Below are 27209 nucleotides of genomic sequence, written 5' to 3'. Positions count from 1 at the left end.
TTTCTAAACCATTTTTAATTTTATGGTAACTTTTTGAAGATGGTAAAAATAGACCAGGTCTGCCCACTGTATTCAAGATCAAGGCACGCTGTTTCCTATTTCATTTTTATGGGCAAACTTAGACATTTTTCCAGGGTAATTTTCATGTCCTTTAGTGACATTTTACATTGATTTTTCATACTCTGAGGTGCACCATGGTTCTCCCACTGTTGCAGTCATGACTGGTGTAATACCCCCTCTTAAATATTCCTGAATACTCATTTGCATTGATACAAGAAAATGGTATTGTTGCTCCTTTGTCTTAGATGTCAGACTAAGTGTAGGAAACAGGAGACACTTTGAGAGCCTAAACAGGAGTGTGTGTTGGTGCGTTAGATGTCCTAAGGTGTGCAAGGCACCCATCTGGCCACTTTGATACTACTGATAAGAGAGACTTGCACCCTTCTAAAGTGACAGCTTGAGACTTTTATATCCCAGGGTATGAAAAATGATAGATAGCTTTATTGAGGCATTGAATTTCTGCCTGGATGGTGGTATGCAAAACAGTCTAACTCTCATGTCAATCAAAAGAGCTCCAAGTTCCAAATTAGCCATATTTCTTGGTGAAGGCAACACAGCAATAGCTGAAGTTTTGAATAAATATGTCATGCCAATCTCTTTTTTAAACATTTGCATATAAATACTGATTGAATATTTTAAAACTACGCTTCTTTTGATTCTCATTTAGAATTCTGGGGAAATGGTTCGATCATTTGTTGGTGGCTTGGAACTGATAGTCAATTTGCTAAAATCAAAGGATAAGGAAGTTTTAACAAGTGTATGTGCAGCCATTGCAAATATAGCTAAAGATGAAGAAAACTTAGCTGTTATGACAGATCATGGAGTCGTCCCTCTGTTGTCCAAGCTAGCAAACACAGTAAGTAACATTTAAACATATCATACAGAGCATTGGAATTTCTTACATCAGACTGCATTATGCCCAACTAAAAGGTTATCACAAGAGCAGTGGATTTTGCAGCAGCTACAAGGAAGAGCTGTATAATCATTCCTCTATGGGACATATATTGGACATCAAAACAGTCTGTGTCTGCTTCTAAAATTGTTTTGGAAGATGAGCTTCATTTTAATAGTTACTGTTGCAGAATATTGCTTTTGAGAGGAGCAGCTGCCATATGAAAAAAGCACAAAGGGTTGAGAAAACAGTAAATCCGAACATGCAGAAAATCTCAATGATGGGGCTATATTTTACATTTTAATGCTGTCTTATCTAATTTACAGTCAGTCTAAAAGTACCTTTGAAATAACATAAAAATTCACAGCACTTGCTATAAAAAGAATATTAAGGGACTTTAATAGCTGTATCCCTTACAGCTCTCTCCAGTTTTAATTGTACTGCAGTTAAATTGGGATGCCTTAAAGATGTGTGAGAATACAATTCTGCTTTCCAATGACTTTTTTGTTGTGTGTGTTGACTTAAATTTATTATGTTTTTACCTTCTTCAGAACAGTAACAAATTAAGACGTCACTTAGCAGAGGCCATTGCCCACTGTTGCATGTGGAGCAGCAATAGAGTTGCCTTTGGAGAGACCAAGGCTGTGGCTCCTTTAGTACGTTACTTGAAGGCAAAGGATCCATTAGTTCATAGAGCTACAGCTCAGGCTTTGTATCAACTTTCAGAGGATCCCAACAACTGTATCACCATGAATGAAAATGGAGTGGTGAAGGTGAGGTGGAAGATTTGTCTTATTTGGGGGTCAAACTATTGAAGGGGTGTGGCATGGTCAAAAAAAAAAAAAAAAAGATCTTTAATTTGAAATAGTTCTTTAATACTGCTGTGTACCTCAAATTTTCTAAACTTTATCCTAAAAATGTTCAGCTAATTAGTGAATTAGGAAACAGGATTTTGGTGCTAAAAATATTACCGCTAGGTGGGTTTTGGGAATAGAAGTATGATGTGGACATTCACGTTTACTTGTCTCTGACCTAGGCTGGTAGTGACATGGCATCAGACTTTGACATTCTCGAGTGACATTTGCTAAAGAAGTTGGGTTATCTTAATGGATGGTTGCCTAATATTGCAGAAAGTCACCTAGGAACTGAGTGTAACTGGATTTGGTTACAAATTAAAATAGAATAATACGAAGGCTTACCTGGAGCTGTTTCGGTGAATTCTGCATTTACTTATAAAAATTTTTATGTTAGGAGTTAAGCACAAGCACATTCTGCGAAGACCTTATCCTAGAACAAAATTTTCTCTCATAAAGATTTTTCTAGCAAAGTTTTGTCTCACTAGTTGAAGGCAGAAGAGTTATTCCTTTGGCACAGGAGAGGTGAGCATTATGGCTTTAGAGATTGAGGTAGTAGGAGTTCTCAATTCTCATAAATTCCCTGAAAGATTCACTATATGCAGACTTTTCATTTTACTTGATGTTCAGGTAAATGTATTCTCAGTAAGAGTTGACTTACAATGTAGTATTTTTATTAATGTTGAGTTTATGCCTGCATTTATGATAGTGTAGTGTATTGTGAGCAGTTTCAATTCTAGCACAGTTAATGGTCCTGAATTGTCAATTTTATCTGTAGTTGGCTTTAAACTACAGGATTGACTGGTCAAAAATACTTAAATATTCAGTTTTTGAACTTACTCAAATCTAAGCTACCCTTTCAGCACTGGAGAGTAACACCTTCCTATCACAGTTGCATTATATTGGCAACATATATACAGCACAGAGGAATGAATATATGCTGTACTACACCACCAGCATTTGTTGACTTTTTGATCTTGCTTCTCTCTCCATTCAGCTGGCACAACCCTTTTTCTGATCTTCTTTCATTTTATTACGCAGATTCCAGGTTTCATAAGTCGTAGCACACTGGACATTAGGCAGATCCTGTTGATCACTTTTAGAATAATTCCATCTCACTCTAGAGTCACCTTCACTTTTCCGTCCTAGTTAAAGCATTTAGACTAATAAAAAACATTAATTTGTACTTCCAGATAAATAGGGATGTACAGAAAAGTATAACAAGTGTTTAATGTTTTTGATTATTCACAATATTCTGGATTGCCTATAATATGATATGGAAGAGAAAACAGAACTGAAAACAGAACTGAAAACAGAAAAAAGAAAGACAAAAGCTGCAAAATAAAGAAACCTGGATCATGTTTGTTACATCTAAACTTTTTATCCAGGGTGCACTTCTCATGTACAAGAAACTTGTGTTTTTGTACTAGGGTGGACAAGTGTTTGAATGTGTTGTATGTGGTTCATTACAGAACCAAAGTGGAAGTGCCTCTCATAACTGATGGATGGCCTGAACATGAGAGAATATATGGCTGAATCTCATGTTTGCCAGTACACACATGTATTTGTGTCATACAAGCAGATGTGCATTAGTAGTGTGACAGGAAGCAGCTGCATGTTGAGACTCTCAGCCAGGGTAGCAGTTCTTCGGAAAAAGACCTGGAGTGGAGGTTAAGCAAGTTGAACATGAGCGTGGTGCCCTGGGAGAGGTGAAGGCTAACAGGATCTTGGGCCATGGTAGAGTGAACATAGCCAGTAGGTCAGGAGTTCAGAGATTCAGGTTAATAGTCTGTGAAAAACCTATACCTCAGCCTCTTCTCCCTAGATCATAAAGTGACAGAAGTGCAGTGAGAGTCATCCAAGCTAGGTCTCTTGAGCTGTCTTGAGCTTTCTTACCTGTCTAGCTTTGATAGCATGGAGATCAGTGTCAGATGATTTGCTTTCTAGTACTACAACTGCAGCATAGGCATATCCATTTTACAAAAAGTATTTCGTTCGGTTTGTCTTTGGTTTTCAGGGTATGGAATTCTCCTACCCACAAGAGGACAACACCTATGGTCATTTAGAGTTTCTAACTCTAAATAAAGTCTGATTTAATTTGCAATTATCCTGCTGTGATGTTTCCAAGCACTTCCTGATGTTTATGTGTTGTGTTATATGTAAAACGGCAAGGCAAAGTGAAGAAACAAATAGGCCTTTTTGAAAGATACACCAGACCAGTGAGACATAGTGTTTCCTGTCCAGTGAGGACAAGTAAATGAAATGTGGTGGGCAGTCTGAGACACTATGTTCTGTTGGACCTATGATAGTTTTTCTAGATGTGCTAGTCCAAGTGCTTTTGTTCTGTGTTGCCAGAGCTGAGCAGATCGTGAAGCAAATCAGCACATGCACCATGACAGCTCAGGGCACAGATGACCAATCCAACACTTACAAGCTTGACTCCCTTGCTGGCACTGTTGGAATTGCCATCACGAATCAATAACTGGAGTTTCAGAAAGGCTAGAGAGGCTTTCCCAGATGGCAAGGAGAGTGGGTGGAGGAGATTTAGTTGCTCAAGTGCAAGAGTTAGTACAGTGCTGAGTCTTGCCTGGCCTATGCAGTTGGTCTGCCCAGCACAGGGGAGACAGTAGTTGCAGCACTGTGTCTGCACCGTTGGATGTCTTTGCTCAGTGCTTTGCAGTGATGACAGAATGTCTGGGTGTTTTCATTCTTCTAGTCTCTCCAGTGAGTAGTTGACTGAAAGCATACTTTGTATTTGTATAGAAGTTGTTATGTACAGGTTATTCCAGGACCAATCATATTTTTTCTAGGAAACTTGTTTGGATTTGTTTGATATTTTTTCATCTTTTACCAGTTATCTGGTGTTTCAGTGATCATGCCCAGTTGGATTATTGTCACAGCCTCTGTAGTTCTGACTAGGTTGCAATACATGCCTATTCCCAGGTGTTTTTCAGCACATGTTCATGTGCTGTGTTCACATACAAAGAATGTGTGATGCTTCAGGGAAACATTTAGCCTGTGTGAATGACACAGTTGCTGAGTGCTTGAACAGTTGGCCAGAGACTTTCTCAAAGCGTTAGACTTTCTGACCATTCCCTACTCAATGTGTATATACATGCTTTTGTCCAGGAAACCAGTAATAAAATTATAAACAGAAAGTAATTTCAATCAGATTCTTGTATTTCACATTTTGCCACTGCTTCAAACAGTATTTGCTAATTGCAAAACAACAGTTGTGAGAGAACCAGTGTTGTAAGTTTTCACCTATTTGTAACTGCACCCAAAATACATTCAGTTTTCTCAAGTGAGTCTATATAAAAAGCTTGGAATCACTGGTGTATGTCAGCTACCATGTGAAATTCTGAGGAGACAAACAGGGGGATTTTTGAGAATGTTTAGAAAGGCAGTTTATGAAATTTTTCTTTTATGTTCAATTCCACGATCAATGTTCTTATGACTGAGAATGGAACAATGGTTATGACCTGTGACAGATGAATCAATGCTTTCTTTCTGCCAAACACCAGAACATATTTCCTCTTTCTGAAGTAAAAATTCATGGCTGTGCTGGAAAATAGATTTGCATTTTCAAAGATCCAGTAATGACATGTGGGACAGTAGACAGCAGGAGAAATTGATAGACATCAAACTAAGGAACAAGTATGAATTTGAATTCAAAACTGGGAGATAGCCATCCACAAACCAAGGGAGAAGAGAAATCCAGTGAGGATTTGGCAGTTTACAGCTGAGATAAGCAGGAATATCAGGCAACATTCTTTACCCTTGGAGTCCGTCACTGTTACAGACAAGAGAAATAGGAAAATTCACAGGCAACTGGAAGTATCACCAAGCCATCACCACAGTCTTCAGGAAAACAGCAGAACATTACCCTTAAGGCTATTGCAGGGGAACAAATATGTCCACCTATATTTGCCTGCTGCTGAATCTTAGAACAATCAAGCTCGTTCATGAACGTGTCTAACTGTGAGCTAAAGAGTACAGGTTTGTTATAGGGATGCCCTTGTAAGATGAATTGTAAAAAGACTGGGGAAGAAATGGGAGACTGAGGAAGTGCAGATAATTGAGTAGTGAAAAGATGAGTGTAAACATGTTTTAAAGGAAGAATTAAAGTCATCAGAAGATGCTAAAAAAATATTTAAATCTGTATCCTACAGACCATGTCAAGCTAATACAATGCTACTCTGTGCTAGAGTCACTCTTTTTCTTGGTTATGTTGGCAAGATGTAGACTTGGATTGTTTCGGAAGTGAGCAAGTGAGGATGGTGGTGTGGTCGGATGGGCACTCATGCAACTGTTCATCACATACCTTCTAAAAGGCTTCAGAGATTAAAAAAGATGCAAAGTATATACAGTTGAAAAATATGTAGCTGATTATTCCTGGTCATTCTTCCTTTGCAAATGAAGAAAGATGAAAGATAATCTGTTATGGAAGTTAATTTCTGCTGTTGCAGAAGTTAATTTCTCACTTTTTAAGTGATATAAAGGATTTGTTTTTGTGAATGATGATGATGATCACGATCATGATGATTATTATTTCTTTGTAGAGAAGGCCTAGGATGTTTGAATGGCCTCATCACCTACAGAGTTGAGGCAAGTCTTTTATTATGAGGCTAATGAGACTCTGAGGAGTCTCTGAGGAGATTATTAAAGTAATGAAAAAAGTAAGAACAAGAGAAAATAAGCAGCCAAAGTCAGGCTGTGGAAAAACAAAATTCATCAAATTAGTAATTCATCTTAACTTTAAATGTTTACACTGTGCACATGCCAAAGTGCAATAGTCATTCCAATTCTTAAAATAGTCAAGGAAGACGAATAGGTTTTTACTGTTTCATCTCTCTTAATTTGGACATTTATGCAAAGATAAGGCACCTTGGTTTCTACTGGCAATATTTTGTGGTCTCCTTCAGCTGTAGTTGCAGTGCAGGTTCAAAGGTCAGATCTGCACATCTATGCTGTAGGTATCTATGTTTAATGGGGTGAATCCCATCCAAGGCAGTGGAGAACTTAAAAATGAGCTTACAGTCCATTTCATTATTAGATAGGAATGAAAGAATTCTGACTAATAGTGCAATAAGAAAGAGCTATTAAAAATATTAATTTTTCTTCTCCTAGAAGAATACAGATGAGTTGAATTTATATTGCTATGGTGGTGATGAAACTCAATCCCAGCTGTAACTGAAGCACACTTTGAGTATGATCTAATATTGCCAGATGTTTTAAATTAGTGGATCTAACTAACTTGAATCCAAGGATTTTGAAAGAGATCTTTGGAGTACTAAGGATGAATTCCTTTCATCTAACTTTGGCCACTTTTAGGTATGGAGTTTAAGTAGTCTAAACTAAGACACCTTCTGTAGTCAATGGAAAGAGAGAGACACCTGCAGACTTATCCTAGCTGAAAATAGATGCCCAAGATATCTGCAAGGAATAGACTCATGAAAGTGCCTAATTTTCTCCACTGAATATAGAAAGGACTTAGGTGACTAGCTCAGACTAAACAGCCAGCTTTCAGACAGCTGAATTTAAATTAATATCCTCCTGGATGTTGATTTTTGACAAGCTGGTGGTACAGGGGAAGTTGCAGTGCTGGTAATGTGCCAATATTTAAAATATTTATTATAGTCTGGTAAACTGGACACTGTTCTCACGTTACATAGTTGTAGGTCCATACATTATAATACTGGAAGGATCATTTTAATGACCCAGTCTGACTAGCCTTGCTCATGCAAACCAGAGACATTGCTTCATTTTTTTCTGTTTGGAATAGAGTATATCTTTTAGAAAAACACTGACTCTTTACTTAAAAAATTCCAGCGATGGAAAATCCACCAGAGACATCATAACTTGTTCCAGTAGTTAAATACCTTCCTCATAAAAACATTTGCACCTTGTTTGTAGGCTAAGGTTTGTCTAGCTTTATCTTATACAGTTACATGTATGACACATTTTCTTGGTAAACTGACAAGCCCTATATAACTTCTGTTCTCGTATACATTCTTATTGAAAAAAATTAAATTGCTTATCTCAGTGTCGTATTTTTAATTAGCTAAGCAAGTATAATCACTGATGGAATTTCTATCTTTTTAATTCTTTAATTATATTTGTATGTCAGTTCTGAATTTTTTATTTTTGAACTCCCTTTTTGGACTGAATTGCAACATACTTAGAAAAAAATTCAGTATTCCAGTAATACCTGTATGAATACTTAAATCAGGTAAAATAACTTCCCTGTTTCTGTGTAAGCTCTGCTTGAACATCAGAGATTTTCATTATTCTGTTTGGCCACAGTATTGCCCTCAAAGTTCATATTTGGCCAATTTTGTACTTTGATTTTCATGTCTTTTTGGAAATGGATCCCCAGGTTAAATCTTTGCATGCTATACTGTTGGCCTTCATGCACACGAGTAAAAATCACCAGTGAATTTAGACCTTGTGATGTAAGCTGATTTTTTTTTTCAGGTGATTAAATAATGTTTTAATTTTTGTCAAAACACTTAATAAATGTCAGATGACTTAGCTCTCATTTTTTTAAGAATAATTCACAATTCAAAACCAGCCACAAAATATATTCAAGCATTTTATTGTTTTAGAAAGGAAAATTTTCAGAGACCAATATACTGACTCTTCTTGTAATGTCTTTAAAACAAAATACTGCCTTTCCACAGTAGAGGATTGCAGGTTTAGCAGAGATAAGATTCATTAGAAAACTGAAGGAGTTTACTGGCTGAGAAAGTGGTAGATACTTTTGAATTATAGAGACATAAGTGTATTAAGGCCTGTGAAAAGAATACCAGTGGCTTTGAAGCTAAAAAACGCCTGTTCTGCCTGCCAATGAAATTCTACCTTTGCAGGTACCCGATCAGATGGTACATAAATATTCTAAAAGATTTAAGGAGATCTTCCCAGTGAGTTGATTTCCAGTATGATGATCCCTTGATATTTTGACTTGAAGTTTCTGCTTGAATTCTGAACTAATTAACTAAGAAATAGTAAAGTTATTAATTTTTCTATTTATGCATTTATTTCTGTGTACTGTGATGATGCTTAAAGGCATTGACCACAGATAAGTAGTTCACTTCACTAGGGAGGAATGTGTACCCACATGAGAAGATGACTCCAGAAAGCTTTCAATTTAAATGTAACACACAACGAGGTGGAGGTGAACAAACAGATAGGAATGGAGTGCTAGAAAAATTATGTAAAATATTTAAATGGTCATATTTCATAGTTCAAGAAAACCAGGATACAATTACTGCTAATTTGTAGCTGCAACTCGGTCATCTTCAGTAAAAAGTAAATAACGAATACTGACTGTAAGCTTTTTGTAAAAATCTAGAACAACTGGATGGTAGCCAGTCACCCAGACTTTAAGGCACTCACACCATATGGGAACCATAACTGGTGCTGTTGGCAGGTTTTTGCATGTGTGTGCCTGTGCTGAAGGCTACATGAAGTCAAAGTAAATTAGTCTCTGTTGAGCTTTGCATTGTTCTGAGCAGCTTTTATTTTCCAAATTTATTTAAAGATATTTTTCTATGCTGCACTATGAAAAAGTCTATTTTCTCCTGTTCTTGTTCCATTGTACATACAGAACTAATTATTTTTGGGCTAGAGGAACCATTAACTTAATGATTGAGGTACATACCCGAAATGCAGATGATCAGACTATTCGTTCATGTTCTGATATTTTTTTATTCTTGAAAGTGTCTATCCAACCTACCCATGCATAAAACTGCTTTACTCTGTGGTCTGGTTTATGCTATTATTTGCCCTACATGGAAGTGCTCTGTTTTCTTAATACTACAAAATAATAATAGATGCCTTCTAGAATATCAGTTGTGGTAGCTTATAAGAACATCACCAGGGATACTGAAAAACAAATTTCAACTTCTTGGTACAATAAAGTGGACAAAGAAGACACTCATGCCTTAAGAATGGGACTTGATTTGTATAATCATACCTCTTAATATTTTTTTTTTTAATTAGTCCATCAGATTTGTCTTTTCATCAGACTAGAGCCTCAAGAGATGCGTGGGAGGGGACGTGGGGAGAGGGTGGATGTGTTCAGCTTGGGCTTGTTGGTTGGTTGGTTTTGGTTTATTTGGCAAAGAAGGCATAACAGCTATAATGTATCTTCTGAACCCTGTGTGGAGTTAATAGGAGATACTAGTGCTTTTTGAGTTCAGTTCTTCGTGGCAGGAAGGTTAGGCTCTTCTATTCCCTTGTAATATTCCAAGATATAAAACCAGTTTGTTTAACCACAATTTCTGAAAGTTATTGGAAAACGAAGATTTCATATTTGGAAGGTTTTTTATAATGAGTGTGTTAAAAAATACAATTTCTGTAATTTATTGTGCAGAGCTTCCAGAAAACTGGTCATTGTTTTCTAAAGTCATAAATCCCTACAAGAAGTTTTGGCTAACCATTTTATGTGCAAAGACTTTCATAAGACCATCTTTCTGAAATAAATAGATGTGAATTACAAAACATGGAAGACAGTTACTGGTAATTTCTACTGAAAACATTCTAAAGCCAACCTTTTATCACATACTATATTCATCTGGAGTATAGAATATGAAATGCAAAAGCACTGGCACCTACTTCTTTACAACTATTTGGCAACAGGTTTGATTGTTTTCTTGTGAGGACCTTTGGTGAGAACATTAAATACACAATGTGGAGTTTTACATTATAAAGTAAGGTTTAAAATATCTTCATAAATCAATCCAAAATATTTCATTTAATATCTATGCAATAGTACTATTGTGGTATAATAGTATGTATTTGCAATTTACATATTTATGTTGTAATTTTAAGTTTAGAAGAACCCCCTTTGTAACTGTAATGGTTTGCTCTGTTCAGGCTCCACAGTTCAGGCTGGAGATATGGCGTGTCTGGCACATACTCCAAGCTGATGCCTGTTGCTTTTTGTAACAGTTGTTACAGTTCTTGGACATCAAGAAAGAGGGCACTAGATTCCAAAATTTCTGCATGTCTGTTGTCTACAGAAAATATGCCAAATCCCTTCACCCACAGATGTATTGATCACATCACACTTAAATTTTGGATATAAGAGATTTTATAAACTAAGTCCCACAGTAGCATATTTTATTCCATTTCAGAAGGATTAATGTAAATTGACAGTGTTACACCAGTTTCTATTGTGTTAGCAACTGCCAGGTTGCTTGAAACATTTTGCTTACAGTTTCAGCTCCAGGAAACAGAAATCAGTAGCTGTTCTACCTTTATAATAAGCAAAATGTCACCATTCATAAAATAAGGGTACTTTTATGTAAAACATTCTGCTTTTGCACCACTGACAAAGGTAATGAAGTTTGGCTTTAGTATAGATTAAGCTTCAGACTTTAGATTACTTTTTTCAAAATTTCACATTACTGAAGTTTATGATATGTAGCAAGTGTTCTGTTAAAATCTGGCTGACTGTGGATGGGAAAAAACAGCAGCCTAAGGGAGATCAGCTTTTTTTTGCCCAAACTCTGTGCTTCAGGAGATCTCTAATTTTGTAACATTTGGATAACAAACCTAGAGGCTGGCATAAAGCTCCTCTTGGCACATTTTAAACATCTTTTAGTCTTATAAAAAGAAGCTTGTCCCACTAAGCTGTACGTTTGTTGGAGCTGTTTAACAGTAGCTGTGCCCTGCAGCTCTTTTAGTGATAAATGAGCCATTTCAAATAAGGGCAATTGCAGCCAACTGTGCAGAAGGAAGCATTAAAAAAAATTTGAATAGACATTTTTGAAGCTTAAAAATGCACAAACAAAGTATGTTAAATCAAAATATATGCTGCTCCTTTTAATGGAAAAGATTGCTACTGGCTAAGTCTGCCAGCTTCAATAGGTGTGCCAAAAAAGCCAAGGAATCTGGCAGAATCCACAGATAGCAGTTCCATCTTTCATCTATATTTCTTTTCTGTATTTATCTTGCTTTAGAAAATGCAGAGAATGTCTTTTCCTTCCGACTTGGCACTATTTCCAAACCACAGAAATACACAGAGCAGCTTCTTGCAATTGTTTAGCTCCCTGCACCAGTCTTATCCTTGTGACTGTGTGAATCATTTCTTTCTAATTTGGCAATAATAAGAAAAAAAAGCATTAAAATATTTTTATGTTTATGGAAAAATGGCTGAACTGTCAGATATAAAATTAGTTTTCTTAATTGAGAGACACTGAGCTTAATGTGTAAAGACAGAATGCCAGGTAATTATTTTTGACATTCAGCTGATCAAAAATAGTTTCCTTGAATGTAAGGAGCTATTCAAAGAATCTGAACATAAGAAATACCAAGAACAAAGTTCTTCCTGTAGAATCAATCACTCAGTTCAGCTTGGCTTCAAGCCCTGCTCATTGTAATCTCTCTTATGTCGCCATTTCAAAGAGCGCTCTGTGGTATCTTTTAAGTGATAGGGCACATCTTACTGATGTTGCTTTCAAGGTAAAGATACTAAGGAAAAGTCCATTTCAAGTGTGTGGATTATGGGATGGGCTCTAGTGTTAATGTTCCTAGTCAGTGTTCTGTACTTTGGCATCAAATCTAAACACCTGACAAGGCTGCCAGGTGGCACGAGGCTGATGAGAATTCTGTCCTGACTTGAGTGAGGGCAGGGACAGGATATGAATTGCTGATGCAATTATGCTCATTTAACAATCAGTAGCATGTAAAAGCTAAAATGTATCTTCTCCTGGACTATGAGTGAAAGTCCATATGATTTCATTTTATTGAAAATTTTATTTTAATTAATGGTGCTTTTATCTGCAAAGATAATTACTGGCTGTATTTATCAGCTGCTAGTCAGTGCAGAATTTCTTGCCATGGTTTATGATAATTCTTGATCTCTGGAAGCTTTGAAGAAAAAATTGTAATGTTAAAGTGAGAGAATATTAGCCAGTAACACTATTTAATTACCAAAAGAGTCTGATGCACTGCAAATTATATGCTACCTTTGGATTTAGGGAAACTGTAAAGCTAGATAGATGGTGCCTTTGGGTTCATTCTAGTCTACTCATTGCATTTGTGTTGAAGGTATAGATAAAAATAAAAAACCTCTCCATGACATAGAATTGGGAGAGCAGCAACTCAAAAAGGTGCTTCCATACTGCTGTATAGGTATGACAATTCCAAATACTGGACTCAGGCTAAGACACATAATTAGGGTTCTGTGGAAATAGAGAAAAGTTTAAAATATCAAGAAGGTCTTTAGAACACTTTAAATAAAAATTGCCCCTCTGAAGGTCCTGTCTTTCACCAGTTCTTGTCTACTGTCTACCCTGACCACAGGTGTGTGGGATGAATCCAGGTTTATTTGCTCTTTTTATCTCTTACATTGTATCTGTGCAATCTGCACAAATAAAACATTAATTAGACTTGATTAGCTCCTTCTCAGAATTCCAGAGAGGTGTAATTGCTGGACTCTAGAGGCATTATAAGCTAAGGGACTGTGTATATATCCAAAAAAAGGTCTGTCATACTTTTGCACTGGATCTACTGAACATTCATGGTATAGAGAATATTTTATTAGTCTTTTGCTTCTCAGAGCATGTTGTCTTTCCATCAGTTGATTACTCTATTTGTGTGCAATAATCCTGTTACTGTTTGGAAGGATGGAATTGACCATGCTTGGATTTTAAGAAAGCATTGAGCAGCACTCTTCACCACAAACTGTTAAAGATGTTAAAATGCTATGTGGTGAGAAGGCACAGTCCTAAAGAGGATAAATAACTCTTTAAAACTGAGGAATCAAAGTGTAAGAATTAGGATGAAGTTTTGGAGCCAGGGGATCTTGTCATTTAGTATTTCATAAATGATAATGGGAAGGGTGGTAAATGGTGAGGTCGCAAACTGCTGACAGTACAGTTCTCCATGGTAGTGCAGAGACAATTGCAAACTGCAATTCACAGTGCAGAGCCATGGAGGTCAAATCTCCTGTGCAAATACGTCACAGCTCAGTGCAAAGATTTTCCCTTTCATGGATTTGCTACACTGAACAGTTTTGCATACTGCATGTGCAGTGGATGCAGAAGGACTGCCAGTAGTTATTGGTTAGAACTGAAAAGATGTCCAAATGTTTGGGTGAGGCAATAAAGTCCTTGCAAACAATTTGGACAGAAAAATGTTCAATGTAGGATACAGTTGGGGACACTATGAAGCCCTGACTTTGATTGATCAGGCTGTTTCTGTTAATCTTTCTGCTCTTGGTCTCATAATCCAAGAATCCTCATAAAACTTGCAGTTAAATATAGGTGTTATTTATCTTTAAATTTTTGTTGACATCCTGGAGTGTGGGGGGAGAAACTGATAGTCTGTTTAATTCTTCAGCATCAGAAATTCACATGAGGGAATTGTATTTTGAGAAACCACTCTTTCACAAAATTTATAATATTCTGCATAAAGATACTTCTGTTCAGGGAAGGATGTTAAGTTTCTTAATTGTCATCATGAATCAAGCCCATGATGCACTGTTTAAATGAAAAAGTAGCATGTTTGAGTGGGGAGCTGGTGAAGTAGAGAGTACATTCCCCATGTGGGAGTAGTACTTTCTCTTAAACCAACTTCCACATATTGTTTTTATTAGGTGGCAGAATGCCCCAAACATACTCACCCAAGAAAGTCCAACATGTGGTCAGTAATGTTCTTGTGCTTGCCCAGTGTTTTGAAATAATGTCTTGGGTAGCTGGTTAACTCCAACCATTTCATCCTCCCTGAGAGACAAAGTAACCACCACACCAGGTTTAAATTGTGATTCTTTTTACCTTCTGCAGTAGCATTCAGGTAGAAGGTTCACATGATTTTTTTTTCCCTGTGTCAAAGCACAGAGTTGCATGGTTTTAGAAAATTAGTTTTCACATCTTCCCCCGCATGCTTTAACCAGCTTTAGCAAAGCTTTTACGCATGTGGTACAACCTCCACTTGCCCAAGCACAACTATAACTTTCTTTTTATAGAACTAAAAAAGCTCAAGCAAATGAATAAGCCAAAAACATTTCCAAAACCTGAAGCTTGGAATTGAAGTTGAAAATTTAATAAAAAAATTGAGAAAGAGGCTTTTGCTCTAATCAGAGAAAGTTTTAAATTTAACCTCTATTAATTAATTTTTCATTCTCTACTTCACAGTTACAACTTTAGAGAGGGAAGGAAGCAGTCAAGCTCTCTAATATTTCCTGGCTGACATACACAAGTCAGACAGGTATTATTGCTTGCTTGTTTGCATGCTACGCAGTATTTTTAAAAGTCTCTGATCTCACAAAGCTTCCAAAAACCAGCAGCCATTCAAGCACTTTGTGGACAGAGTCCTTGAGTGGCTTTGGAGAGATGTTTTGCTTATTTTTGAAAAAATATCTAACTCCCCTCTAAAGAACTGTATGCAAATCAAAAATACTTTGGTTGACTATGGCCTGAATGGAGTGCTAATTCAAGCAACTCCCTTTGTTTTAATCACCAAAAAACCAAAGTATGTATCTGACACAGTAAGTGTACATGGTAACGTTTTTCCACTACACAGACTTTTAAAAAGCACACAAATTTCCAGCACTTGTAAATATATCTATGACAACTGACCAGACTGTTCATAAAGAAATTTGGGTTGATAGGAAGTTGACTCCGTAGTATAAAATAATCTAGTTTTCTCTAGTAACAAAAAAAGCAGTTTGAGAATCTTGGCAAATAAATGGTATCATACATTTAATTTTCTGATATCATACATTTAGACTTACCAGTATGAATGAACCTATTCATGTTCATGGACTATACATGTACCTTTGCCCATGAACAGCCCCAGATCTTTTCTTGCTTCATCACATTCAGTTTCACATTTGTATGAATAGAGCAGATCTGTGCTCATACCATCCATACATTTATTTACCCTGAGTTCTAATTGAACATTTTCTAGTACATTTACTTGTCTAAAATCAGATTATATGTTGAACAGTACCACTCATCTTCCAGTTTATGTAAATGTATGCGCTGTTGCCACCCCCACATCTTAAAACATAAGACTATAGAACAGTCTTCTTGTGTGCCACAAAAAAAAAACCAAACAATTTTAAAATACCCTGGCTCCTTATTTCAAATAAATGCTATTGTACAAATTCACAAGGAGAACATCCTGCTTTTATCCCCAGACTTTGATATGTCAGGTTTACTAGCAAAAGCACCTCACTGTTTTTGATTATAATGATTGTATATAGGAAGAGAGACAGACCCTTAGACCATTGGACCTAAAGCTATATTAACTTTAGAGATCAAAATCAGCACCTGCAATTGAATACAGAAGAGAGTTTCAAGTCAGTTCATGCATACCAATAGATCTAACACACTTTTAAAATACTGGTGCAGTCAGATTATGTTCTCTGACCCCTCTTCTCAGGATAAGATGCACTTGAGAGAAACACGGCAAAATTTGTTAAGTCTGAAAACTGTAGTGTCCCTTTACTGCAGTTCAGTGTTGTCTTCAAAGACAGAATAGTTAGAGTGCATTTCAGGAATATCAGACAAACCAGAAGGAAAAAAACTCACATCATGTTTTCAGGGCATTGCTGAGAAATCAGGCAGAACCATTCAGAATGTCAGGGTTAAGGACAGCTTAAACCTCATTTTTTTCCTCTGACTTGCAGCTGATAGTTTATTTGCAACTTCCCCTGATTAAGGTTTATATAATCTTCGTATGATTGCTGGAGATAGGCAAAATTATAGTATTTCTATCCATAGTAATGTTAACAAATTTGAAACAAAACTGAATTAACAATTCTTTCTCCATGTCCTATACTACCTCTTCAGTAATGTTTGAGAAGGAAGGGAAAGGTAAAAGTCATGCTCCTGCAAAATGAAAAGGAAAGCAAAGAGTGAAAAAGAAGGTAAGTATGGAAAAGGAGCAGGAAATACAAAAAAGAAAAATTGATCAGGCTCGCAATGATATAAAGGAAGGATAGTCCCCAACATGTTCCTGAGCCAAAGTAAATTATGAAAGGAAAGGGACATCCATGACATAAGTTCACTTTTTTGAATGTCCATTCCATATAATAAGTAAGCAGGCTCATAATTTAATCTTAATAAAGTTAATTTCCCATGAAATTAAAAAAAAAAAATTGAACTGTCACTCTATTGAAAATACAAAAAAAGTTATTTATTCTCTCTATGCCACCAAAAGCCTTTTATATGTTAATCTTCTTTTGAAAACAACAATGAAATAAAAATAAAATACAGAAAGTGGTTCAAATAAAAATATGCTGTGAGACCCTTGGCTTCATCACTTTTGGATTATCATATCTGCCAATTGTTTTTTTATGGGATGAATTTTATATCCCGTAAGACTTTTTGTACACTGGAATGTTCATGATGATTGAATTCTTTCTTAATATCACACCAAACATCTTACAGCTGAATGTAGATTCAAGCTGTCTGCCTTTAAGGTCTTCAGTTACATATAATTGTACCTTTTAAACAAAGATTAGAAATTATTTTGATCACTACTTTTATTTAGTTACTTCATCTTTGCATTATATGTTTATGTGTAGTTAGATTTACACCTGGAATAGTTGTCAATATTCCACTGAAATCCTGTAAGTAGCCAACTGAGATGGGAAAACCTTTAAATTTAGTATATTTTAAAGTTGTCTGCAAATTTGCAGTTTTTAAACTATTCTATATTTCACCATTTGGCATTTTGTTGACTTTCTCCTTGACACTGATATTCACAGTTCTTTGCCCATTTATTATGTCTTTGCAGAGAAGGAGGGAATCCTTCTCTAAATAACTATGTAAGAAATGGACAGTAAAATAGATGAGGTGGAGAAAGAGCTGTAGAGTTTATTCATATTTTGTAGCTGTATAAACATTTGCAAGTATGTGTGTGTGTACCGTATTGTAATTCCCTTTAGGCATTCGGGTTGTATGTATTTCTCCAAAGTAATGCAATGCAACATTTAACCTTATTAGTGAGTATGACAACTATATTCTTATTTTGTATGTTATTATTTTGTGGTCAAGAGATTTCTTTTCAAGAGTGCTGTTACGATTCAGATGTTGAAGAAATATGGCCCTTGTCCCAAATGCCTTTCAGTTTAGTTGTAACAAAAGAGGGGACTAAACAAAATAGACAAAAATGGACAGCAGGTAGGAAAAATGGAAAAATGAAGCTGTACCCAGAAGGATTTTAAACTTCAGATCTATCATGGTGTAAAATCAGTTGTAGCTCACTGAAGCTCTTTATTCTAACAAAATAGTAAACATCTCATGGTAAAGTACCAGTAATCATATATTCAGAATCCTTTACTGAGACTATCAAGCCCTACTCTTCTTCTTCCCTCATTTCCTGGTATTTTGTGGGATTCATCTTGCCAACAGTCGTTTCGTCACAGGCAGTCACATAGGAAAAATGACTTGCCAAGGATGAGTCACCTGTCCTAAGTCCTGAGAAAGTTGAGATGGTTTAAGTGCACAACAAACTGCAGACAAGTTTATTCTCATCATAACTCAAAGTCCTGCACCTCTTTGCAGGAAGTGCACAGGTTTTCTGGCTCCTGTGCTCTTCCTGAGGGAGGAAGGGAAAGATGAGAAAGAAGAGACAGTTCCTGGCCAGCCTGCCAGCTGCCACCGCGTTCAGGTGTGCCTTAGCCCAAGCTGCATCCTTTGGACCTCCTCATACCCCCCAGCCATTCCTGAGTGATTCAGAAAAGTTGTTGTCCTTTTCCTGTGGCTGCCAGAATGGAGATGTGCTTCATGGGAGAGAGAAAAGACAGAAATAGGACAAGAAAGGAAAAGAAACCAGGTGTAATCTTCCCAGAATTTCTCCCACACCAGCCAGAGAGCTTCAGTTTTACCTCTTATGTTCAGAATGAGTGAACTAGGCTGCACTAGAGGTTGCTCTGACTTTAGTCCTGGAGAGGAGAGACCCTGTGCAAGGGGGAATCAGCACAGTGAGTGTCAGCCCTGCCCATCCTTTCCCTTTACTGGAGTTTCTTGGTACTGGATTTTGTACAGCTGCTAGCTCAGAGTGTTACCTAGTGCATGGGACTTTAGTTTGAAATCTGTTTTCTTTGCGCCCCCTAAGAAATGAAAAAGAAAACAAAAACACCTCAGAACTTACATGAGCATCTTCTTCTTAAGAGTCTGGGTATGGTACATGTTGTCTTACCCTTTCATTCAGCTGAAAGGGGAAATCAGGAAATTGGCCTGAATTTTAGTTTAGAAACAGTGACTTAGCTTAACCTTCATTATGCTTTGATTGTGGAGTATGTTTTATTATTTATAATTTAATTTTATGAGAAGTATTTTCATAGGAATATGTGTAACGTAACACTCAAACTAGGTGCTTTAATATTTTCCAGTGTGCAATATGGTGTTGAAAGTTAGAAAATGCTGGCTGGATCTAGACTGATACTTTCTTGGATAAGCTTCTACCATATGCTTTTATTTAAAGCATTCTTTTTTTCTTTTAGGTTAGATTTATAAAAAACACGTGAAAAATGTCTTTTTTATGTCTTTTTTTGTAAAAGAAGTGTTACGCAATTAGAAAATCACAGCACTAGAAATTTAGCATCCTTCAGGAAATGTTGCATGTAAAAGAAGCCAGATACTAAATCTAAATTTAAAAAAGAAAAAAAAAAAGAAGGCGAGTCCTACCACTAACTGGAAATGCTATGTCAATCTACAAGATGTTGTACTGAAGTATATGTCTTTAGTTCCAGGAATTTTAAGCTCTATCTGAACTCTGAGTAGCTTCCCAGTATAGATATGAATCTTGTTGAAGGAGTTTGTCCATATTTCCTTCTGATTAGAAAAATTCAAATAAGATTTGCTTTACAGGGAAGAAAACCTAAAGAAGCCAGGACAAAAAGGGCATAAATATTTTTTTATATAGTTATTCTTTATTCATAATTTTCTTTCATGTTCACAAGACTCTGGATATTGAATAGGCTGATCTTTTATCTGTTTTGTGTGAGCAGGGGAGCCTCTTTACTACAGCTTTGTTTTACACTTTCCATTGTTTTAGAAAACTTGTTGTGGACACATCCCATGACTAACCCCTTATTTAGAGATTATTCCATGCAAACCTCTATACTTCCTGAAAACAGGACACCCTATGCTTCCTGCTTCCCCACTCCAAGTCTGGAAGCTGCAGTGACTGTGGCTGAAGGAAAGTGAGTAATTCTAAGTTATTGTAACCAGTACATGGAGACCATCTGAGATTTTTTCAGATTTAGGGTTTGTTGGTACACTACTTACCTTTGCTTTTTCTGCTTTTAAATCCCCTTGGGCTACTTCTTCATAGAAGTGAAAAATTCTAGAAAGACATCACTGTTTGCAGTGATACAGGCTAGAGACCACCATGCTGAGGAGCAGTTTCACTGAAAAGGGTATGGAGATTTTGTAGACAAAAAGCAGAACATTAGCCAGCAATGTGTACTGACAGCAAAGAAGTCACAACACTGGGCTTACAGCAGGAGCACAGCCAGCAGGTTGAGGGAAGTGATTGTTCCCCTCAGTACTTATTAGATCACACCTAGAATACTGCACCCAGCTTTGGCCTTCGATGTAGGAAAGATAAACCATAATAGGTTCAGCAGAGGACCACCAGGATGGTCAGGACCTGGAGCACTTGCTCTATGAGGAGAAACTAAGGAAACTGGGCCTTTTCAGCCTGGAGAAGAGAGAGCTTTAAGTGGACTCAGTAGCAGCGTTGCAGTTCCTACAGGGACTTCAGTCATCCAAAAGATGGGCTAGGCTTTTCACAGTGATGCATGGCAAGAGGATGAGAAACAATGAGCATAAACTAAATCAAGAGTAACTGACTGAGCACAGGGAAAACCTTTTGCCCTACCAGGTCAGTCAAACACTGCACTAGGTTGCCAAAGATGTTGCGCCATCTCTAGCCTTGAAGTTTTTCAAGATCAGACTTAAAAACTCTGGGCAACCCAGTCGAACTTTGTATCTGACTCTGCTTGGAGCCTGACACAAGGCTAGAGACCACCTGAGATCACCTCCATTCTGAATTACTCTGTGATTGTGTTGTCAAAACATAGTATCACAATTCTGGGGTAGTAATGGCAAAATCTTAATTGTTCTGAGTATTTTAATGATTTGGCTGTGCATTGCTTTTGGAATCCAGAAATGCTACATATGCCCTGTACGTTCTCCAAACAGCTTGTATTTGTGCTTATTTACTGGTGTGACGTGCAAACTGTGCAAAAATATTGGACTCTAGCCTTAGAATAGAGATACCTGCCAACAGAAAATGAAGGCTACATGGTGCTGCAAATGCTTTCTCTGTCTATGGAAAGTGCCTTTTGTGTGCCAGAAAGAAGCATTTATACCACATGCTTTTTTTACTGCTTCTCACATCTGTTAACATTTACATGTGTCAGAAAACAATACCTGAACAGTAAAGGGAAGGGATACATGAAGTTCAAGGGTGTTATATCAAGAAAAATGACGTGCCATATTGCACTAATACTTTGGAATAAAAAAAAAGGAAAAAGATTTCTTGTCAAATACACTTAATACATAGGTGTAGTTTGTATATACTATCTAAGAACACATTTCCATACCTGAACTGGATGACCCAAATGGCCAATAAATGGAACTGAACCCATGAAAGGGTCAAGGAGTGATAATCAGGAGGTGAAAGAATTATAAATGTCTCGGTTTATTAAAAAAAATAATTTTTTATTTCATTTAAGGTAGGATTTATATCAAAATCATCCAAGTTGGATTCCTAAATACAGAATTACCTACTTCTATTGAAATATTTTGCATTTTTTATAATCTTCTCTTCAGCTGTCTTTTTGTTAGTACAAAAGGAATAGGTTAACTGACAAATGTTGCTGTATATCCTCTGTCCTTAGAGGCAGCTACTGTATTGGGCAGTGTTTCCAAGAATAGTCCTTTGAAGTCTCACTGTGCAAATCCTGAGAAACAGTGTAGTACTGGATTTTGTATGACGTGGCAGTTCTTGCAGATGTTAGTTACCACTGGCAAGTGATTTAGAAGAGCAGCAAATTAGAGAGAAACTGATCCTTGATCCCCTGAACACAGAAGGAAAAAACAAGTATTTGATACCTTTGTAAAAATTGGTGTTTGCATTGATTGCATTTGTAGCACTAATTCTTTAGGCATCTATTTGGGTCCTTGGAACCAGTGTCATGCAGGATTCTGTTCTTTGATGCCTCACCCTGATTTTCCAAAATGCACCTGCAACAAAGAGCACAGACCCTCCCCTACAGCTATTGTCATTGCTTAATATTGAATTCTCTGTGGAAAGAGACAGAAAAATACCTATTCTCCTATGTCTTTTGAGCCTAGGAAGAACTGATGGCTAAAATAAGAGATAATTAAGCTTGAATTGAGTCCTACCTAATGTGTAGTCATAATAAAGGCAAAGGTCAATTTTTGTTTTTTCCTATGTTTCTACTAGATATGTATCTCCAAAACATTATTTTTGTGATGAACATCTGCTCTTCCACATGGATGCAAGTCATATATGAAATTATTATGGATGTTAGAGTTCCACACTCACTACACTGCAAAAGCCTTGCATTAGATCTGTGAAGATGCAATAAATAATCGCATAAGGCAGATAGTTTCCTTGCCCCCAAATTTAAAACCTTACCAAAACCACCATATGAACAGCATGTGCATACATATTTTTGGGTTTGAGTCAGGGATATGAAGGATTTATAGCAGTTTTCTTCTGTAAATTGCACAAGAAAGTTGTGAGGCACCCAAGGAATCACTTGGTAATTTAAGCTGGTGAGAAATCAGCTCATGGCAAATGGCAAAAAAGAAAGATCTTCATCCAGCAGTATTTCTGAAGAAAAAAATCAAGTTAGGCATTTGATAAGACTTGCATTCTGGTCTTTGTGCTTTGTAGAGCAGCTTTATCATTACAGGTAGACCTGGGGTCTCCTTGGTCTTATGTCCACTGACTTCTCTGGTTGCTGACCCTGGCCCACGTTTTGCACACAAAATAAAGTATAGGAACATAAACCTTTCTCGTATCATTTCTTCTCATGTCATTTTAACTCTGGCATATCCTTTCAGAAGTGTTCATATTTTAAGAATTCTACCTAGCTACTTGGACCTAGACATCTGATTACAGTAATGGAAATTTTAAGAAGGATTGCTAGAAAAAATTATCATTGATGCTTAATTGACATAATACTCTCTCTGATGTAATTCAAGCCTATCACAGGCACTCTTACATGTTGCATGGAGGGGTCAAAGGGTGAAAGGTGACTGGAAAGATGCTTGTTTTGTACATTTGGCTAACACAAATACTTCCTCAAGTACAAAATGCTTTGATCTCCCTAAGTAAATGCCATATGTGTGCAGCTGTGGCCCATGCCTCACGACTGCTGGAAGGTTAGGAAAAGGTAGCGTATGAATTTGATGTCTGCATTCAATTTATGCTTTTATATTTAGCAGTTCATAATTTTGTGTAATATTTTAGCTGTATGAAAAATATGCACCAGAGTTGAGTGATAACAGATTTCTCTGTGGTTTAACTCAACATTGTTTGGGTGAATACAGATTCCTAAGTATTGCAGACTGAAAATTCAGGTTTTAATTAGAGTTGTCTGAGCTTCAAAATACCTGAACGCACATTAAGCCTGGCAAATTTTCAGAAATCTGGGGGTTGCGTGGAGCTGATTTAAGCTAAGCAAGAGTCTTTTCTTTTCCAGCTCTATTGCATTTGCAGTTGCATCACTGACTTGCAACACAGTGAAGTGAGAGCCAAACCCATTATTAATGGTTTTCTGATATGTAAAAATGTTTTATCACCAAGGCCTGTCTTCTGTCATACTAATGTTGAACAGTACCTTACTCCCAGGGACTTTCCACTGAAAAATTTGAATGATTTCCAGAGTAAAGGGTCTACTACACATGACTGAAAAGCTAAAGCAACTCCAGAAGTTTGGTGCCTTTCTTGCTTGAGCTTTTGTTTTTCACTTCTACATGCAAATGTTTAAGACTGATATGCCCAGATCTATATCCCTCAAGATGTTTAACATGAGTGTTTTTCTGTGACAATAAAGAAACCTACTGCAGTCAATGGGACACAAGGATCATGAAACCAGTTTCATGATCAAGACCAAAAAAAAAAAAAAAATCATGGCTTTGTTTATTAAAAATCTTGAGCACGTACAATTATACTGGTGTACCTTGGGGGGAGAATTGTGACTCACATAAAACACGTGCAATTTCTCCTTATAATAAAAAAAAACAAGTCACAACCAATAGACAGACATGTTACAATAACCAAAAAATAAGACATGAAAATATCAATTCACTGGACAAATATGATAAAATATAATGCATTGCACTTTTATGTGGATGTTAATACATATATGTTTACAAAAGTATACATGCAGTAGATACATGCCTATATCTAATGCAGTGTTGTTAATATGACTGTTGGTATTTTATTTACCAGGAGTGTGGGTAAATTCATGCATTGTTCTAGATATGATTTGAACATCACTGAAACAGAAGCACACTGATTTGTTTTTTTCTGCTCTGTGTTTTTGCTAGCTCCTACTGGCCATGGTAGGCTCTACAGATGACACTCTGCAGGAGGCAGCAGCTGGTTGCATAGCAAACATTCGCAGATTGGCTCTGGCAACAGAAAAAGCAAAATATGGCTGATGCTTCAGCAGCTTTTACCAACACACTTGTTTAGTAATTCAGCTACATTTAAATACATGATTACTCCTTCTAGAATCTGTATTTCATAGCAGAGCTCATCTAGCTGAGGATAATTTAATAAAAACAAATCTGTGGAAACTTAGGTTTGTTTTTAAGTTACTGGTTTGTCACCCCTAGGTTTGATAAAATACTTATACCTAATTTTCTGTGTCTTTTAGCATTAAATCCATCAAAAGACTGTCAGTTAAGACATGTCAAAAACATTTTCTACTTTTGATATGCTTTAATTTTAATTCATTGTGGATATAAATATTTTTGCTTATCTGTGACATAACAATAAATTTTCCTTCTCTGCGTGTGTGATTATGCAGCAATTTATGAATGTCTTGAAAAATTCCCTGCATTATAAACTTGCCCAGTCATCCTCTCATTATGCTTTTGCATGTTTGATAACTTGTGAGTCACGGGAGAGCAGAAAATGCAGATACATGAATCTCACATCTGGTGTTATATTAGGACTGCAAACAGCTGTAGCAATAGACATCGCTCCAAATTTCCCATTTCTACCAACATCAAACAAAATAGTGCTTAATTTTATAAGTAGTGGTGAAATGTATTTTAATTAACACGTTTAACTCAGCTCTAAATAAAGAATCCAATATTAGATTTAGATTTGCACATTATCTTTTTGCGGGTTTTTTTTCATTTTTTCAAGACAACATTGTATTGATGTAGTTACTTTTTTTCTATATAAAATTATGTTCGGAATTACAGTTGCTTTCAAAAAACCACAGAAATTATTATTGATATTATAAATTGCAGACCCACTGTACATACCATGCTAAACAAATAATGCTGAGGTATTTCTTTGACAGCAGTAATGCCTTAATTACAAGCACAGACTGCTGACAAAAATGAAAAAAAGCAAATGTTTAAATGACTTGCATTTGTCAAAGACTTGCTTCTGAATTATTTTTTTATTTCCCTTAATAATGAACAATTTTCTTGGTTTAGAAGCATTTTGTAACTTCATTATTTTCCTCCAACTAGCAAGACTTCTCAAGGAGACTAATTTCCTTACTGACAGAACTTTCTAAGGGAGACATAATGCCAATCCACCTTTTTATTTGCGTTTTCTCTGAAGCAGACATGAAGATTCATTTAAAATTTCATTTTGGAAGATTCATGCAATTCTGAAAAAGGAGAATTGCATTGGCCCCTTAGGGAAGGTATAGAGGCTATTTTAAAGGAAGCCAGCTATGGACAGATGCTGGCAGTGTGGAAATAAAAATGTCAATCCAAGTAGTATTTTTTGATCAGTGCAAACACCAACATAGTCATGGGGTCCATCACAAGCTCCATCAGCATCCAGTGACCACCATGCTATTTTAGGTATTTTCCAGCTCTGCCTCACAGGCCTGGTATATTATTTTGAATAAACGTGTCTATATTATTATACTGACGTCACAGCTGTAGTAGTATCATATGCTTCATTGTTATACCCAAAAATACTTCTAAAATAAATGCTATTTGCCAAATTCATTTGAAAGAGAAGAGGCTTGATTTTATTTTTGTCTTTTCTGTGAGAGAAGCTGTGGATACAAATAGTTTATCACAGTCTCACTTATGAATAACATGTAAAATGGTAGCTTATTTTTCTAACTGTTGAGGGGAAAAAAACTCCCCGAAAATAACTCTTGTCCTTAACATGACCTCTCAAGGAACACTTGACTGTTTAGCGTGGATTTCAAATAGAGTAAGTTCTAAAGCAAGCTTAATTTTATGATACAGGTGTCAGGGCAATAAATGTCACATTTCTGACAATGAAATGGCCTCAGTTTGCCATTCTCACTCACACTGGTAGCCCTTATGCCTCCAAGTAGTTAATCTGAAACCTTTATTTTAAGACCTCAGACAGTTAATCCCAGACTTAATATAATTTACTTGTGCTGTTTTCTTTTCCTTTACCATGCCTGCAGTTTTTAAGTTCTCTACAAGGAGAAGAACTGTTGAAATAGATACAGATCACCACACAGGCAAAGAACCAGTATTTAAAAAATACATCTTTTTTGGCCAAAACTGGTGGATGCCATGTAATTAATATAAAGAGATTTAGTTTCTGGAAAATGAATAAATTAATGTGATCCCTGGCCCCTCTGAGCAGTGCAGTAGAGCGTGTACATTTGAAAAGCTCCCACATTGTCCACAGATCTGCACTGAGTTTCACAGCGCTGCAGCCCTCTGAAAAGGGATCCTCACAAAGCTGGGTCCCCCATGCTACTCACACAGCCCTCCACCCCTCCTGGCAGTGCCCGCCGGCCTATTCAAGCCCTGGCATCAACCCAAGGCGCTGCCGCCGCCCAGGCCCAGCATTCCCACCGGGTATAACCAGGCACCAGCCGGCTCCCGCTCCCTGGCTCCCATGCTTGGAAGGGAAATGCCTTCACTCTGCTCTTTCCACCACCTGCTACTTGTCCATGTAAACCTGTAGCCTCTTAGGAAATATGGTTGTACTATATAGGGGACACAGTATTATCTTCAACACAGAGCAATTTGATGTACAAATTATCTTAGCTGCAAAAATGTAGTGATTTAGAAGGGGGAATCAGGCTTTGTCCTGTTCATTTACTAACATCTGCTCAGTCTGCTTCCTTCTCATTTTCTCTATGTGATTCCTGTAGTTTCACTGTCTTGTAATATGTCCTTTTTTCCAGTTTATTTACATTGATG

At 36.7% G+C, this 27209-nt stretch overlaps 1 protein-coding gene across 2 annotated transcripts in view; it reads left to right on the top strand.

The window, feature by feature from the left end:
* The window catches only part of ODAD2 (outer dynein arm docking complex subunit 2), a 77805-nt gene extending 51784 nt beyond the window's left edge, over positions 1-26021 (top strand). The window contains exons 18-20 of one of the 2 annotated variants that reach the window (XM_042043991.1): positions 728-916; positions 1504-1725; positions 24366-26021. In XM_042043991.1, coding sequence (XP_041899925.1) covers positions 728-916; positions 1504-1725; positions 24366-24479 — 525 coding nt within the window. In that variant the 3' untranslated portion in view covers positions 24480-26021. The remainder of the gene's footprint in view (positions 1-727; positions 917-1503; positions 1726-24365) is intronic. The other variant, XM_042043992.1, reaches the window with a different exon arrangement.
* The last annotated feature ends 1188 nt before the right edge of the window (positions 26022-27209 follow it).

The sequence above is a fragment of the Corvus kubaryi genome, unplaced genomic scaffold, assembly GCF_017639235.1.
Source record: "Corvus kubaryi isolate FWS band 111438036 unplaced genomic scaffold, C.kubaryi_AGA036_p1.0 37398, whole genome shotgun sequence".
NCBI lineage: Eukaryota > Metazoa > Chordata > Aves > Passeriformes > Corvidae > Corvus > Corvus kubaryi.
Note: the sequence above shows the minus strand (reverse complement) of the source record. Positions and strands in the feature narration are given on the sequence as shown.